This window comes from Papaver somniferum, chromosome 7 (assembly GCF_003573695.1).
Source record: "Papaver somniferum cultivar HN1 chromosome 7, ASM357369v1, whole genome shotgun sequence".
NCBI lineage: Eukaryota > Viridiplantae > Streptophyta > Magnoliopsida > Ranunculales > Papaveraceae > Papaver > Papaver somniferum.
The window spans coordinates 3011215-3026610 of record NC_039364.1 but is presented as its reverse complement, the minus strand read 5'-3'; the positions used below and the strand labels follow the sequence as shown (position 1 = coordinate 3026610).

At 36.1% G+C, this 15396-nt stretch overlaps 2 protein-coding genes across 2 annotated transcripts; one reads left to right on the top strand and one right to left on the bottom strand.

Annotated features, from left to right (window-relative positions):
- Positions 1 to 123: 123 nt before the first annotated feature.
- On the bottom strand, positions 124 to 5418 carry LOC113294539 (protein Brevis radix-like 4). The gene is made up of 6 exons (XM_026542931.1): positions 4890 to 5418; positions 4704 to 4804; positions 4029 to 4615; positions 1063 to 1198; positions 506 to 906; positions 124 to 352 (listed from the first exon to the last, which is right to left on the bottom strand). Exons 3-6 carry the CDS (start codon positions 4589 to 4591, stop codon positions 274 to 276), a joined length of 1179 nt encoding a protein of 392 aa, XP_026398716.1. The 5' UTR covers positions 4592 to 4615; positions 4704 to 4804; positions 4890 to 5418; the 3' UTR covers positions 124 to 273.
- Positions 5419 to 12789: 7371 nt separating this feature from the next.
- LOC113293904 lies at positions 12790 to 14160 on the top strand. The gene is made up of 4 exons (XM_026542347.1): positions 12790 to 13099; positions 13205 to 13464; positions 13559 to 13723; positions 13813 to 14160. Exons 1-4 carry the CDS (start codon positions 12790 to 12792, stop codon positions 14158 to 14160), a joined length of 1083 nt encoding a protein of 360 aa, XP_026398132.1.
- Positions 14161 to 15396: the final 1236 nt, after the last annotated feature.

Below are 15396 nucleotides of genomic sequence, written 5' to 3'. Positions count from 1 at the left end.
ATTATGTTCTTGGAACTTGGACAAGCATTGTTAGCCAGCATCTGAATTGTGACCCAAAATTTGGCACTGACCAGTAAATTTTCCAGATACTCAACTTATGCCATTGAAATACATAATCAAAGCTTATATGGAAATAGATAGAGATATGAATTGCATGGACTAAATAAGAAAGAGCAATCTTCTTACTGCGGCAACAACTATAATTAACATTTAAGGGTAGCCCATTTGGAGCTAGCGGCTTGCTTTTATTCCCATCACCTTACCAGTTTCTAATCATAAGTACTGTTCGCGTATCCTTGTCCTGTTTTCTTCCCACCATACCCTTGCGTGCATCTCCCCAAACTTCTCTCGGCTGCACACCAGGCCACAGAAGAAAAATGACGCAAATATTTGATTAGTAAAATATAAATACATTCCATAGATGTACAACCTTGCTAATGAGACAAGTAATTTCATGTTTACGGTGTGAAACAAGTCCTATGTGGTGTTCAGAGAATATTCTCACCTGAATCTAACACGCCTTAGCTCCCTAGTGCCTCCTGGGACTGATCTTATGGTAATGTAAACACCAGGCTCGTCTTGTTCAACCCATTCTGTCTCTAGGTCACTGGCATTGCTCAGTGAGAGTTCCCCAGAGCGGTCAGCTTCCCTTGATGAGCTAGTCCTCATAGTAGAAGCATCCATCGAAGAAGTGGTGGTTTCAGTTTTTGTCCCGCTAAGACTGGAGAGTTTCGGTGTTGAAGCAGGACCAGGTTCATAATATTGCCGTGTACGCATTGGGTGGTGATCAAGTGAATCTGAAGATGAATAACCCATTCCCATCGGGACTTGTAAGTTGCGAGGTAAGCGCTCTTGGTTTAACGGTGGTGTCATTGGACTGTCCCCCATAGATTCTATCTTTGAGCTCTAAAAGACAGCAATATGGCATTTCCATAATTCAGTTTAACAAAAAACATCAATATACATCGAAGGATTTGTGCAATACACTTGCAATCACCTTTTCGTCTAAGAAACTACGACAGACCATATTTCTATCAGAAACATCCAGGGATGGTAGCTCACCTCATCTTCTGATCTTGGAGGAGTGGGAAGTGGAAAAGCTTGGCGGTTAAGCCTCTGAACATTGTATAGTTCCATGACTTTATCGTGGTTGTCAGCCCACCATCTCGAAGCTTGCCATCGGTTGAACATCTCGCGACTAATAAAAGCAACAAAACTATCAATAACAACATTTTGACGACCAATATACAATCATGCACAGCTCTTGACAAATCTATCCTAAAAGCCTCAAATAACATTAAACCAAGTAAAAAGTGAACCAAGTTTAAATAAAACCCACACAACAAAACCCCAATTCAATAACATCGGTGTGCATCATTTTTACCAAAGCCCTGTATAATGTTTGAAATCAATTTAAAGTATGAATTTTATATTTCGGTACCAAAAGAGACAAAATGTCCCACCAAAAGTCAAGTCCATAATTTCAGGGTCTCCAAAATACGCTATGTACTACTCTATACGGCTAGACCAATATCAAAATGATTCTCTTTTGTATCTATGACTATATGCTGGCTCTTTCTTTTTGTTATTTTAGTTTTATTCATAGAGTAACCTGGACTTCATTCCCTTAAGTTCAAACTAAAGAAACACAAAAGCAGGAAACTAGAAGACAAAGACATTGTGATTAATTTCCACATAGCAAAGAAAAGAACAAAGAATGAAAGAAAGCCCAAGGAAAGCAAAGTGGAAGTCGCCTATCACAAAAGTTTGTTCTTTCCTTTCCTCTTGACCTACGAATTTAAATTTCAAAATTTGAAATGTGAAAAGGAAAACTGTTTTCTCACGCACGGTATGGAGGTATGGAGCTATCTGCTAATTTCTCTATTCTTTTTCTACAATGAAATCGTATATGTTCAACTCCAAACGATTTTGCCAGCGTTATAAATCAAAACACCACTTTAAAAATGCCACAACACACATCTATATATGCATCTAGTTTTACCGATCAAAAATAAAAATACATGCATCTAGTTTCCACCACTTCCAATTAAAAATGTCAGTCACAACTAGCTTTTCCTACAAAAGTACTTGTTTTGCCAAACATTGTTTGATAAAGCAGTACGCTTAGAACTAAACTATTCCAAATATAAGTTACGTAACATGATGAAAGAAAAGTATTTGGTGAGGAAGGTATTGCAATACTGGTCATCCTTCCATTAAGATAGGGTTAGATAGATTAAAGATTAAATTAGTAAAAGTAATGAATTTAATTAGCTGAAATGCTACATTAGGTAATTGGGTCTATATTTTATAATCCTAAAAAACAAACAACAATTCTAGACCTGGGCGTGAAGTCCAACAATAACATGGCAATACATTTAATTGCTCGACGTGACAATAAGTGGTGCACAATCTTCATAACCAACTTTCAGCCATTTCATAAATTCTTGGAAAAAACTCAAGATGTATCGGAGGAATGTAGCAAAACTCCAAAGTAAAACCATAAGCAGTACTCACCGTCTAGAACAGATCCAAAATTCGACCAAACAAAATTTTGACACTCTAGAACACATCCTACGAGTAGGCCCGAGACCCACGCGCCTCCCACTGGTAGGCTCGAAGCCCACGGGCTCCGGTCCACCACGAAGAAAAAATACAATGAATAAATTTGACGTTGATAGAAAGCAACAGTTTCATGTAGTAACGTCCCATCAAAACTTGATGCACTTCGCGACATCCTGTCCCAAGTGGGACCCACGGGAATTTAACTTGTGGGACCTAGATAAGTGGTGGGACCTACCCAATTCCCGCGTGCGCACGTACTAGAAAAGAAATCAAAATGACACTTCAATTTGTCTTCCTAGAAAGACGATCCAACGATTCCTTTTTGTCTTACCACCAGAATGTGAAAATTATAAAAGGTGAAACATGTTATCATTACGCTTGTCCCCCTTTGGTAACTTAACCTATAATCACTCCCACCCACCACCACCAGTCCACCACCTCCGCAAATTGAGTGTTTTCAAGTAAAATTGATGGCTCAGAATTCACACTCATAAGTTCAACGTTCCTAAAGATTTTGTAAACCCCAAAATTTTCCATGTTCCAAGCAAAGGGTTAAGAATTGAAAAATTCAGAACTGTATATTCTGAATGCAAAAACCGTATAAACACGTATAAACTCAAAAAGATCCCTTATGTTTTCTGAAAATTGAAAAATTCAGAACTGTACATTCTGAATGCAAAAACCGTATAAACACGTATAAACTCAAAAAAATCCCTTATGTTTTCTGAATGACCGAGCCAACTCTCTATGTATCTATACGATTTTTGGGTTGTTCGAATAGACAATCTTTTTCACAATAAACTGATTCGAATTTACTTGTCTAACACTAAATTGTGTTCTTCTAAACTGATTCAAATTTACCGGCTTAACTCTAAATTGCACTCATTTTGTTTTACTGGAAGAGAGATACTATCGTTGTTTCTTATGGAAATATAATAGTATCTATTTATCCAGAAACAAAATAGTATCATTTGATAAGATAAATGTCAGCAAAAACAAAAGAGAAAAAAAAAACAAGAAAATCACGGACAGGTTAGTTCACATTTTGAAATAGGAAAAAACATACACATTTCTGAATAGCGATGATTCGGGTTCCGATCACGGCATCCAAACATCAGCTAAACGTTTGTAAAATTTTATTTTTATTGCAGCACATTCTTAAAACCAACACAAAAACAGTTTTCATGGTTTTCTTCAAATACAAGTGAGTGACTACTGACCCTCCTGAAGTTCCAAGCTAAGTTCAATTAATGTACCAAGGGTGTAAGAATCCAGACTCTACAAGTATATTCTGTAAGCATTTCCGGCAGAAAATGTCTAGTGGTGGGTCCCACAAACGATGACACAGTGCCACGTTGGTCGGGCCACTTTTTGACCAATTAGTCAAAATTGATACAGAAATAACGTGGTGGCAAGCACTATAAACATTTGACTTGAACAGGAGAAGGAAAAAAAAGACACACCTGAATCGTATCCGTTTCAAATCGTTTCCACCTTGTGGCATTGAAACAAAAGTGATGAGTACACCCGGTTCAACCTGAGCAACCCATTCTTTGGGTTCATCTTCTTCCATAAACACAATCGAATTCGAAGAAGCAGAAGCAGAAACAACTCTGTGACTCAATGATCCAACTCGGTTGTGTTGATGGTGGTGACTCAGTGATGAAGGTGACGGCGTTCCTTCCCCTGATGATCCTCCACCACCACCGCAGCCGCCACTACTAGTACTTGTTATACCTTTCAATCGTGCTTCCATTTCTTTACCCCACCGGGGCGTCATCGTTGAATTTGTACTGGCACTTCTCCCATACGAGCTGTTACTATTATTATTATTACATTGACATTTTTCTGCCGCTGCCGGTCCTCCTGATTCTGATCGTTCGTATGGTTTTGTACATCTGTATGCACCTGATGCTTTTAATGCCATGTCTTTAATCTGAGATGTGAGCGTTTTAATGGATTGTTTGTCATTGTCTCGATCGACTGTGTTACTTAGTTGCTTTGAACAAGCTATGCAAGTCAGCATTTTATGGAGAAATCAGTAATTCAACTGCAAAATTCAAGATCAACGAAATCAGAATCGAATATTAACATTAAAAAAAATCAGAATTTAAAGTTATAATCTAGAGATTTCCCACCTTGGTGATGATGTTCTCTGCTAAATTGAAGATCGATTAACTCTGATTACAAAGAATTGAATTCAAAATCAGTTCAACATTTTCTTCTGCTGCAATGGAACCTGAATTTCAGTAGGAAATTTCGATAATCAAATTCAAGCTCGACAAAAATTTGCTAAATATGAAATGAAAATGAAATCAGCAAACCTGTTTGGATTTGTTTTTCTTCTCTTAAAGTACTGATGATCAGAAAATTAATTTTTTTTACAGAGAAAAGACTACACTTCTCTTCTGAAACTGCAGCAGCAACAAAAAGGTGTGATTCTTCAAGTTTTTGAGTAAAGACTCTGAAAATGCATTGAATGATTTCACATCTGGAAGTGGAGATGATCACAAGACATGTCTGTCTGTCTCTAGCTAGATTCTTTCTCTAGGTTCATCGAAGAAGAAGGAGGATGTGATTTTACAGAGAGAGTCTGAGAAGGGGAACAGAAAACGGTTAATTTTCCGTGCAGAACAGAAGAGGTCTTAAATGCTGCTGCTACGTCTCATTAAATTATCATCACTTACAGAGATTCTTCTGCAAATTGCTGTTGAGATTTTATTAAAATGAATACAGAAAAAACTGGAGAAAACAGTGAGTAGCAGAAGAAAATCTGATGGAAGAAAGAAGAAGAAGAAGATGAAGGTTAATGGAATAATAATTACAGAGAAAAAAAAGAAGAAGACTAGAGTGAGTGCTATGGAATGGAAGGAAGGAAAAAAATTAAGTGGGACAAAATAAATTAGTTGCTTTATCCAAAATTTCTATTAGTGGGTCCCACTGGAATGGAGAGTTTCTAAAATGATGATCTCGCGGTGTGCGCTCATGACACGAGGCAGTAGAATTCCTGTGTACTGGCTGCTCAACTGATAAGGGGTACGTTTATCGTCTAGGGATAATGGTAGTGGGACAGGATCTTCGGTGTTAGCAATGAAGCTAATCTTGTAGACTCAGAAACCATGCGCATAGAGTGTTGGTTTTGTGTTTGGTTTGTATCTATTAGCGAAGCTAAACAATATTGGTGGTGAGATGCATACTACCAACTAAGCATGATAATGGTTGGTATGGATTAACAGTGGCAGGCAAGGGAGCACGGATTATGTGTGTAGATTAGCTGCGCATGCGCACTGTCTTGGTTGCATTATGCATTATTCAAAGAATCCAAAGGGTACACAAGTACCGGGCCTTTCATTATTACATTATATTCAAAATCAAGAAAAAAAAAATTCTAATGTACAATTAGGCCAAGCACAATGATGCAACATTTCGCTTGGCTATAGGTTATATATAAATTATAAAAAAATTAGTTTTGCTATAATATCTTGCTAAATAAATAAATAAAATGTCGTTGAAAACAACATTTTCGACTTAGAGATTATTAATCTGAGTCCTACCTCCATCACTAGCCACGAAACACATTACTAAATGCCACCCCCAATGCTGTGGCAATGAAAAACAACCTTTTCATGTTCTAATGTTTCCTTCCAAACTTCCAAGCTTATTAGGATATTGTCCGTGAGGACATCATTCAAATGGTTCAGAACTTCCTCATCTCTGGTTACATGCTTGACGAAATAAATTCTACCTTTCTTTCTCTCATCCGTAATATTAGTAATTCAACCTCATTTCAGATTCATCAGCGTTTGGAATATTACTTACAAAATAATATCCAACACTATAACCCAAAAAATATACCTCTGCTTAACAAAATCATATCCCTATACCAATCTGCTTTTGTCCTGGAAGATAAATCTCTAATAACATTTGTCATTCCTCATGAAATCATCCATAATATGAATACAAAAAAATGAAAGAAAAGATTCCAATTAGTTCAACAATGTACATCCACCACCAATCTGGCAGTCTTGGAAAACAGAGTACCACGAGACTACTTCATCCCATCTAGAGGCCTCAGGCAAGGGGATTATGTATCTTCATACGTCTTACTTTCTACATGCATGATCTATCAAGAACTTTTAATCATGCTGAAAACGTTGGTCTCATATTTGGTATCAAGATTTGTAAAATTTATCCTTTCACCGACCATCTTCTCTTTATTGATAATTGCATGGTCTTCTATAATGCAAATATGGTAAATGCAATAACCTAGTTGACATCTTCAAGATGATATTTCAGGTCAACTTATCAACTTCAACAACTCTGGCATTTTCTTCAGCAAGAACACTGACGAATGACTTTGGCATTAAAATAAGCAACTTCATGGGAGAGAAAATGATTGATATCAATGCAGAGTATATGAAATGTTTTCTTTTCACCAACAAAAGAAAGATTATCTCAATCAAACCCTGTGTAGGAAAAATCAAACACAGATTGGTTGGATGGAGAAACAAACTCCTAAACCCGGTGGGCAGAGCTACAATTTAACATTTATCTCTAGCATATATCAGATGAATTGCTTCAAACTTCCAAAGCAAACACGTCAGGAATTAAACAGAATTCAAGGGACTTATATCCTAGAGGAAATAGACAATCCAAAAGGTTACCATCCAAAGGCTTGGGACTCCATCTACAAACTAACAGATTTAGGAGGATCGTGCTTGATCAACAAGGATCTTTTCAAAAACTATATAATCATAAAAATAGGTTGGAGACTGACACAAGACAAAACAAATCTCTTTGGTATCAAATGATGTATGAAAAAAACATAAAATTAGGACAAAAATATCATGAAAATGAATACTACACCAATTAGTAGACTCTTTGATCTTGAATAGCACCGTCGAAGGTCTTGGGGAACATCTAGAAATATAAAAAATTGAAGGTTAGGAATGGAAACTACATTTGTCTATGAGATTATAAGTGGATCTATGACTCAGACATCCAACTCAACAAACCAGCTGATTGGCTATATGACATTAAGAAGATAAATGAACTGTTCAATCAGAAGGAAATGTTAGCTATCCTCAACATTGATATTGAACCAGATGAAGAAGGTCAAATTTCAGGACCCTAACTAAGAGTTGGTATCACTTTACTGTCAAATCGCTTTACCATTCAGATATTACACAAAAATACAACAATGATGCATGCTTAGAATGCGGACTGGAGAAATATTTGAAAATCGGATGTACCTTCATGTATGTAAATGTGCTCATGGCATCCTCCCAAAAAAGGAAAAAAACGGAATATTGCATTACACTGACCCTATATGCAAATTATTGCGAGAGTATAGAGGAAACCATGACACATCTATCATATTCATGAGTTTTCCTTTTGTTGAAAAAGTGCGGAATGATCTGTGTGGAGTAAACCATAATGAATTTGAAAACTTCAACATTATTAGAGATTGGATAAACAATTGGTTCACTTCCAATACCGATAAAAGGCATTGGATAACTACCTATGCTACTGGAAATAAAGCTATATTGTCATAAGAATAAACCTATGTGAACATCATATAGTTCATTCTCTACAAAATCACATTCTGAATAATATTGTTAGAGTATTTCTCGGTCAAACTAGCTAACGTTGATATCTGAATCTTGTTTGTCAAGTTTAGTTGCCAAAACTATAAGCCTTGATTTCTAGTCTACTTATAGATAAGTCTCGGATTAGGATAGTAAGTGTAGTTAAGCATTAGACTCCACGACGTTCATCGATTGAAGAAGAAAAACTACTAAGGGAGCTTTTTGAACTTCATCAACAAAAGGTATGTCGAGACTTGAACTCATCTATTACTCAAAAGTCTATCTGCTCTATCTCCTATTTGAGGCGAAAGTCGTATAGCTATATAGACTTCGATTATACACATTTGAGATTTGGAGCTGAGTGTAACTTATTTCTTGAAATATGTGTTCGTAAGCTTTCACTGTATACAAGTTCATCTTATATTCTTGACGAAAGTCAAAAGATGATCATGTAAAAATCGCCTGGTAACATCTTACATGACTTGTGTGAGACAGTCATTTGATGTAGACTTGGAATGCTTCGTATTGATCATTCAATCACTTGAAAATTGCTTTGAAACTAATAGTTTGTGTGAGACAGCTATTCCCATCTTCCGTGAATATTTCAATGATTGAAATGGGAGTTTCGAACAAATAACCATGATTGGATATATCACAGTATGCGTACTTGCATGCTAACTGTTGCCAGTTATTCCAAGTCCGGGAACCATGGTATGCATACCTGTATGCCTACTGATTGGTTTAGTGGAGGTCCGAGAACTAAGTACGCATACCGGTACGCGTACTGGCCTGAGGTTCAAGTTCCGGGACTTAACTGAGTTTGGTGGTATGTGTACCAGTTCTCTTACTGGTATGGCCAATTAGGTATGCATACCCGTTTGCATACTTGGGTAAATTATGTTCTAAAATCGGTTTGTTCATGAACTAATACATTTATATATATAATAAGGAATACAATTTTTTGAAAACCGTGACTATAAGGTTCATTAATTTATTCGAGTGAATCAAAATCAATTTTGCTTCAATTGTGTCTTGTATACTTCTATGAGAATATAAACAATTGGACAACTCTAGAACTAGTTTTATTTGAGTCATTTGAACCAGTTATGGTTAAGATGAATATGGTTGATATGAAAGTGTTCATATGGATAACTTGGGTTACTTATTGTTGAGCCAACAAAGGTGTACACTTTTAGGTACTGTTACTCATATCTAAATGAAGTCACTTTTCATTTGTGTGTAGCAAGCTAAATTCGATCTAACAGTTGAAAGATATTAGCTTGAGTCTAATCATGTTTTCATATAATACGGAATATTGAATGCTTTGTTACCAAGGTAACATTGATTGCAAATCCTGATTTGAAGACTATATAAAGGAGGACTCTAGCAACTGGGAAGCCTAATCCCCACACCTCCTGTGTGATACTAGTTGCGACTAGATTCAATTATACTTTAACCTTAGGTTTTTCCCAAAACCCTGTAGGTTAACGACTTAAAAAATTCATTGGGATTGTGAAGCTATACCCAACTATCATCTCTGTAGTTACGTGTTCTGATCTTGTTGTTTTCTATCGTGATTGAGTATTATATTCTCTAAGATTGGCTCGAGATTTAATCTTCGATAGGCAAGATAAAAAGCAGTCACAAACATCTTCGTCTCATCGTTTGTGATTCCACAATATCTTGTTTCGCTACCATACGATTAAGATTATTTGTAGGTGATTGATATTATTAGGTTGTTCTTCGGGAATATAAGTCCACTATATCAATTGGTTCCTGTTCACCTTGATTTATCAAAAGACGGAACAAAACTTATAGGTATATCCGTGGGAGAGAGATTTATCTATAAATAGACTTTTCTGTGTGAGATCTTTCATATACTTTTCTTAAGATTGAGTCTGACTGTCTAGTTAATTCTCTTAAAAGTATATTGGAGTTAGTACATACAGATTGACAAGCGAAATATTGGGTGTGGTTGTTAGACCCCCGTTTTTTCAAATATGAATTACAAAAAAACTGATTATCTGCATAATAGTAATTTCTCGTTCAATGAGATACAAAGTTTTGAGACAACTATTAAATCATGCACCCTTAAGTATCCTAATTACCAAAATATCTTTATTGTTGTGATGGACTTTGGCTTTGCAGGGAGAACTGCATTGGGAATATACGATATCATGGACACGGTGGACATGATGTACTCTGGACAAGAGCTAATCCAGCACTCCGTCGTGCTAATAAATGAAGCGAATGAATGTTTCCATTAAAGCTGAAGACATGAAAACCCTCAGAAATTTCAAATCACTCTATCAAGATGTTGTTCAAGGAAGGTTCCCAGTATGGTACCATGCCTCTTATCAAGGAGTTAATGAAGATAAAACCGAATTGGTTTCTTTTGTCTTAGTTAATATTCAAGTTATAAACAAAAATCAAAATATTGAAACTAACAATTTAGCTTTATTATCCCCAAGGTAGTTAATATTGCGTATCGGTATGGTATACGCCGGATCCGATACACCTATACAAAAGATAATATTGGTTATTTCAGGTGATACATCATTGGAATTAGAATTTCAAATATTTATAAAAACATAGTAAAAAATATTAAGAATGATGCATATACCTCAAATTTCCAAAATACAAGGTGGTTTATTCACCAGCATTGTGATTGTTGTCCCATTATGCCAGTAAATCTTTCTTATTATCTTATATTTCCCTGTCTTGCAATCCAAATATGGTTTCCATCTTATATCCTACCATATAGTCGTTTATTTTATATCATAAATATATTAGGACTTTTTACCTTCTCCAATTAACGTTTTAGTTGTTTGTAAATACTAGATGCATATTGATGGAAAATTTATTCACTAAATCCGATATTATCGGTGTATAAGTAAAACTGATATGTCGGTCCGTACCGTCCTGTACAACCGATATTGTCGATCCATCTTTGTATCGCCGATATTTTCAATATCGCATAGATATTTTCCAGTACCCGATAAAAACCTATTAATACTGGCATATACAACCGATATTGACTACCTTGATTATGCCGAAATTATGATCTTCAAAACCTGGCTAGTGACAATAGAGATATCATAACAAACTTAACATTTAATTTGAGTCCTGATTAGCATTTTGCTCTCTTTGAGTCTGGTCAGAGCATTCAAAACATTCTAATATTCAGTATAGGCCCTGCCTATTTTTCTTATAATCTTTTTCCCTTTTAAGGTGTCAGCGTATTAGTTCGTTTCAAAACTTATCATCTCTTCGAGTCCGCATCAGTTCAGATAATTGGGAAAAGCTTTCAATTATCAGCTACAGATAATTGAATGCTTGGGAGCCCCTGACAATTGATAAACCATAATTTTAGCATGTTTGCAATTTTAAAGAGACGCGAAGGTGAAAGCCTATGGGGTTGCTTCTGTAAATGGGTAACGAGCACAAAGAGAATGGACGTGTATGAATCAAGGTACTTACAAATTTCAATTTTACATGATAATTGCGAATATACAGCGTTTTTGTTGCTTCATTCGAAAGACTGAATGAGCTTGACTTGAACCTTAATTTGATGGCAACATAAGAGGAAATGATATTGAGAGAGGATGGATTAGGAACTTCCAAATCAGGAAACATATAGGTTCTAAGCTTATCCAAGGATAGTGGTTCTAAAATAGATCAACGGACAAGGATAAAGTGGTTGCTAATCTGATCCGATTTCAACAATGATATTCTGTTTCTTGTATAAAACCGAGGTACAAAAAAAGGTGATAAAAAAGAAGAAAATAGACATCATGGCTAATGCAATGAGTTTGTCTTTACGAGTTGGTGCAACCCCTAAATAAAGTTAACAAATGATGCTACATTGCTAGTCCCGCTTTCTCTTTTTAGGTGTAAATCATGGGGGATGTTCTTTTTTGCTTGTGCATTCTCTGTTGTGTATTCAAAGTCAATCTAAAACTTCAAAATCAAAATCTTCGTCATCCATGCTAAAATAACTATCCTCCAAAATGATTTACCTACTGCAGTTTCTCCTGAGATTTACCTCGAAGAACTTTTACAGTTAACTTAAGAAAATTCGATAAAATAATTTATGATATTCAGAACTTAGATCAAGTCATGTGTCCCCAAAATTTCTACACGGAAAAAATCCGTAATTTTTTCGGTGGTAGGAGTAGAATGTCATTGTATTTGCATCGACATTTCTAGTGTTGGAATATCTTTGATAAAACCATGGGGTAGTTTAGAATTATTTTGCACTCATCCTATTAACAATCCATGGACAAAATATAGAACATGTCAACCAAGTTGACAAATTCCTTTGGAATTAGTTAATACCAAAGAACAAAAAAAACAAAATCTAATTCTCATGGACGTACAAACCTAAACCTTAAAATCTTGTAAAATCCGATCAAAGATAATACTTTGCTTATGTATTAAACATGAACAAGATTTCTTGTTTCTCACCAACAGGGCAAAAAAAAATAGCACAACCTTAAATGTCATTCTGCTTACTGGAATTGCAATTAATGGGCAGCAATGATGTTCAGAAAAAAAAAAGCAAAAAAATGTTCTTCGAACATTTGTTTGTGCAAAGCAAGTGAAAGACAGTGCACTTGAAGAATGGAACGAAACCATGTTACTACCGGGAGATGTTATCGTAGGTATTTCAGAAAAAGAAAACGATGACAGATATTTTTTTGGAACATCCTTTAAATCGGAGCTTCAGTCACATTTTGGGAGGCTTCAACGCCGTATTAACAATGATGGAAAAATATGGGTGACAATTAAAAGAGAAGGGAATAAACTAGTGAAGCTTCGGGCCTTCATGGTGTCTTATCGTTCTTCTAGATTCCTACGTCGGTATACTATTCGTACTGCTAGTAATGATAGACAATTTGCTGTCTTGGGTGATCTTAACTTAGATCAGTGTAGCGAATTGCAAGGTACGTACGCGTAAACTTGCAGACGGATGCAATTGTTATTTTGCATGGGTCATTCGTATGTTTTATTTAATTTTCTAACCATAAACTGTAATTAACGGGGTGCAGAAATGAGTCGAAAGGTTGTAAGTTTGGATACCAGGGGATTCAACAGAAAAGGAGTCAAGTATGAATGGAAGGAGAAAGTAAATACCTACTTACCTGACCCTCGATCCACGGTGATTAGCTCCATACTATTTATGCCTCTGGCAGATGAACAGAATGTTGACGCAACAACTGCAAGGTCTATGGCTTGGTTCTCTGCAGCAGTTTCGTCTGGGGCTCCTCTTGTCTTTGTTAACATACAAACCGAACAAATCGTCAACTATGTACGTACTAGTCTTATTTTGATTGGAATTTCTTACTCAGTCCTGGAACTAACTCTTACAACAATATATATGCATTTTTCATATTTATTAACAGGATAAATATCGTCCGTATTACGGAAAACAAAGGAACTACAACCCAATTGAGACCATAACTGCAATTCGTTTGTGGTTCTTACCGGGTGTAGCAGAGGTTTTAATTGTGTTGAAACCAGAACCAGGAGAAACCCGCGTCGGAATAGATATTAGACGAACTGAAGAGGTAAACCATGTCATTTCAATTCTGGTATGATATCAAAAACAAAATTTTATGAGCAAAATTATTCATTGTAACTCGATTTTATTGAGCAGGGATTCGTATGCATCAACTCGGTTACAACAGGGTCTGCAGCATATCGAGCAGGAATCGAACGTCTAGAGAAAGAAGCAAGCGAAACTGGCAATTTAGTTGTGATATCTAGAATCGAAGGAAAGAGTGTATTAACTTCAACTGTATCATCTACTGATGCGGGGTTGGTACATTGCTGCGATATTGCTGAACTGAAGGCCACAATTGCTGCTGTGCTCGATGAAGTGGATGAGATTAATCTCCATGTCATGGGATGGCCAAGTTCAAAATCTCATTCAAATATCGCAGTAGCTCCTCCAACAATTAGCAATACTGTTTCCACACTCATGACTACTACGAACTCAATTTGAAGCTTTATGGTGAAACGGAAAGTCATACCGGAATATGTAGCAACTGGCTAGGAAGTTGGAAGTAGGTGCGTTTTTTTTTTTGATCGAAAAGGAGATATTATTGAAAGAAGGAATGTACAAAGAGGTCTACCAGATGTAGAAAAAACGAACAAAGAAAACAGAAACTAAATTACACAAAAATGGATTGCCAATTAGATAACAAAGTATTTGAGAAGTTTAAGTGAACCCTGTGTCCCGCAGCCGCAGCCCATAAAAGGATAGAAGTTTTGATTTCATATATAAGGTCATCATCTGTTTTGAAGATGTATTTTTCTTCGAATCTCCTACAATTTCTCTCTCTCCAAATCGAATTGACGATTGCCGCTGGGATAAGCTTCCAAATATAGATATTATAAAATTATGAATGCCAAGTCTCTGCCAAACTCCTCATTAAACCCGGTACAACCTAACTCCAACCTGTACTTGGTGTTATTTGACACCAAATTTTATATGCAACTTTACAATGTAGAAAAAGATGATCCTGTGATTCCTCTCCACCACCACATAAAGCACAATTGTTATCGATGTTCATAACTTTTTGATGAAGTCTATCTATCGTATTCAACTTGCCGTGAATCACACACCATAACAAGAAACATATTTTTGGAGGTATTTCAGGTTCCCAAATGAAATGATAGGGGAAGTTTGGGATTCCATTAGTTGCCACCGGATGTGAATATAACGACTTGATAGTAAAAATACCTGAGGGATGAAGCTTCCACCTTCGAGTGTCTGACAGGCCATCACGGGGAGGTGGAATGTCTCCAATGACAGTAAGTAAAACAGCATACTCTTGAGATTCAACATTTGTAAGTACCCTCCTGAAGTCAAACTTCCAGTTTCCCTCATAAGAAATCATATCTGCAATGTGAGCATTTTTGTTCCTGGACAACTTAAAAAGATTAGGATAAGCAATTGATAAAGGTTGCTGACCACTCCAGCAATCATTCCAGAAAGAAATATTTGCTCCTGAATGGAAGAAAATGGTCGAATTCTCACTAATGTGACAAGCAGAAGCAACAATAGCTTTCCAACAAGACACTCCATAAGAATGTTGAACTTTACCCGGTATCCAATAGGAATAATCATTTCCATACTTGTCCGTTATGATCTTATACCAAAGCTTGTTTTTTTCCACGCCATAACGCCAACACCATTTATCTAACAATGCTAAATTCATAAGATTTAGATTACACA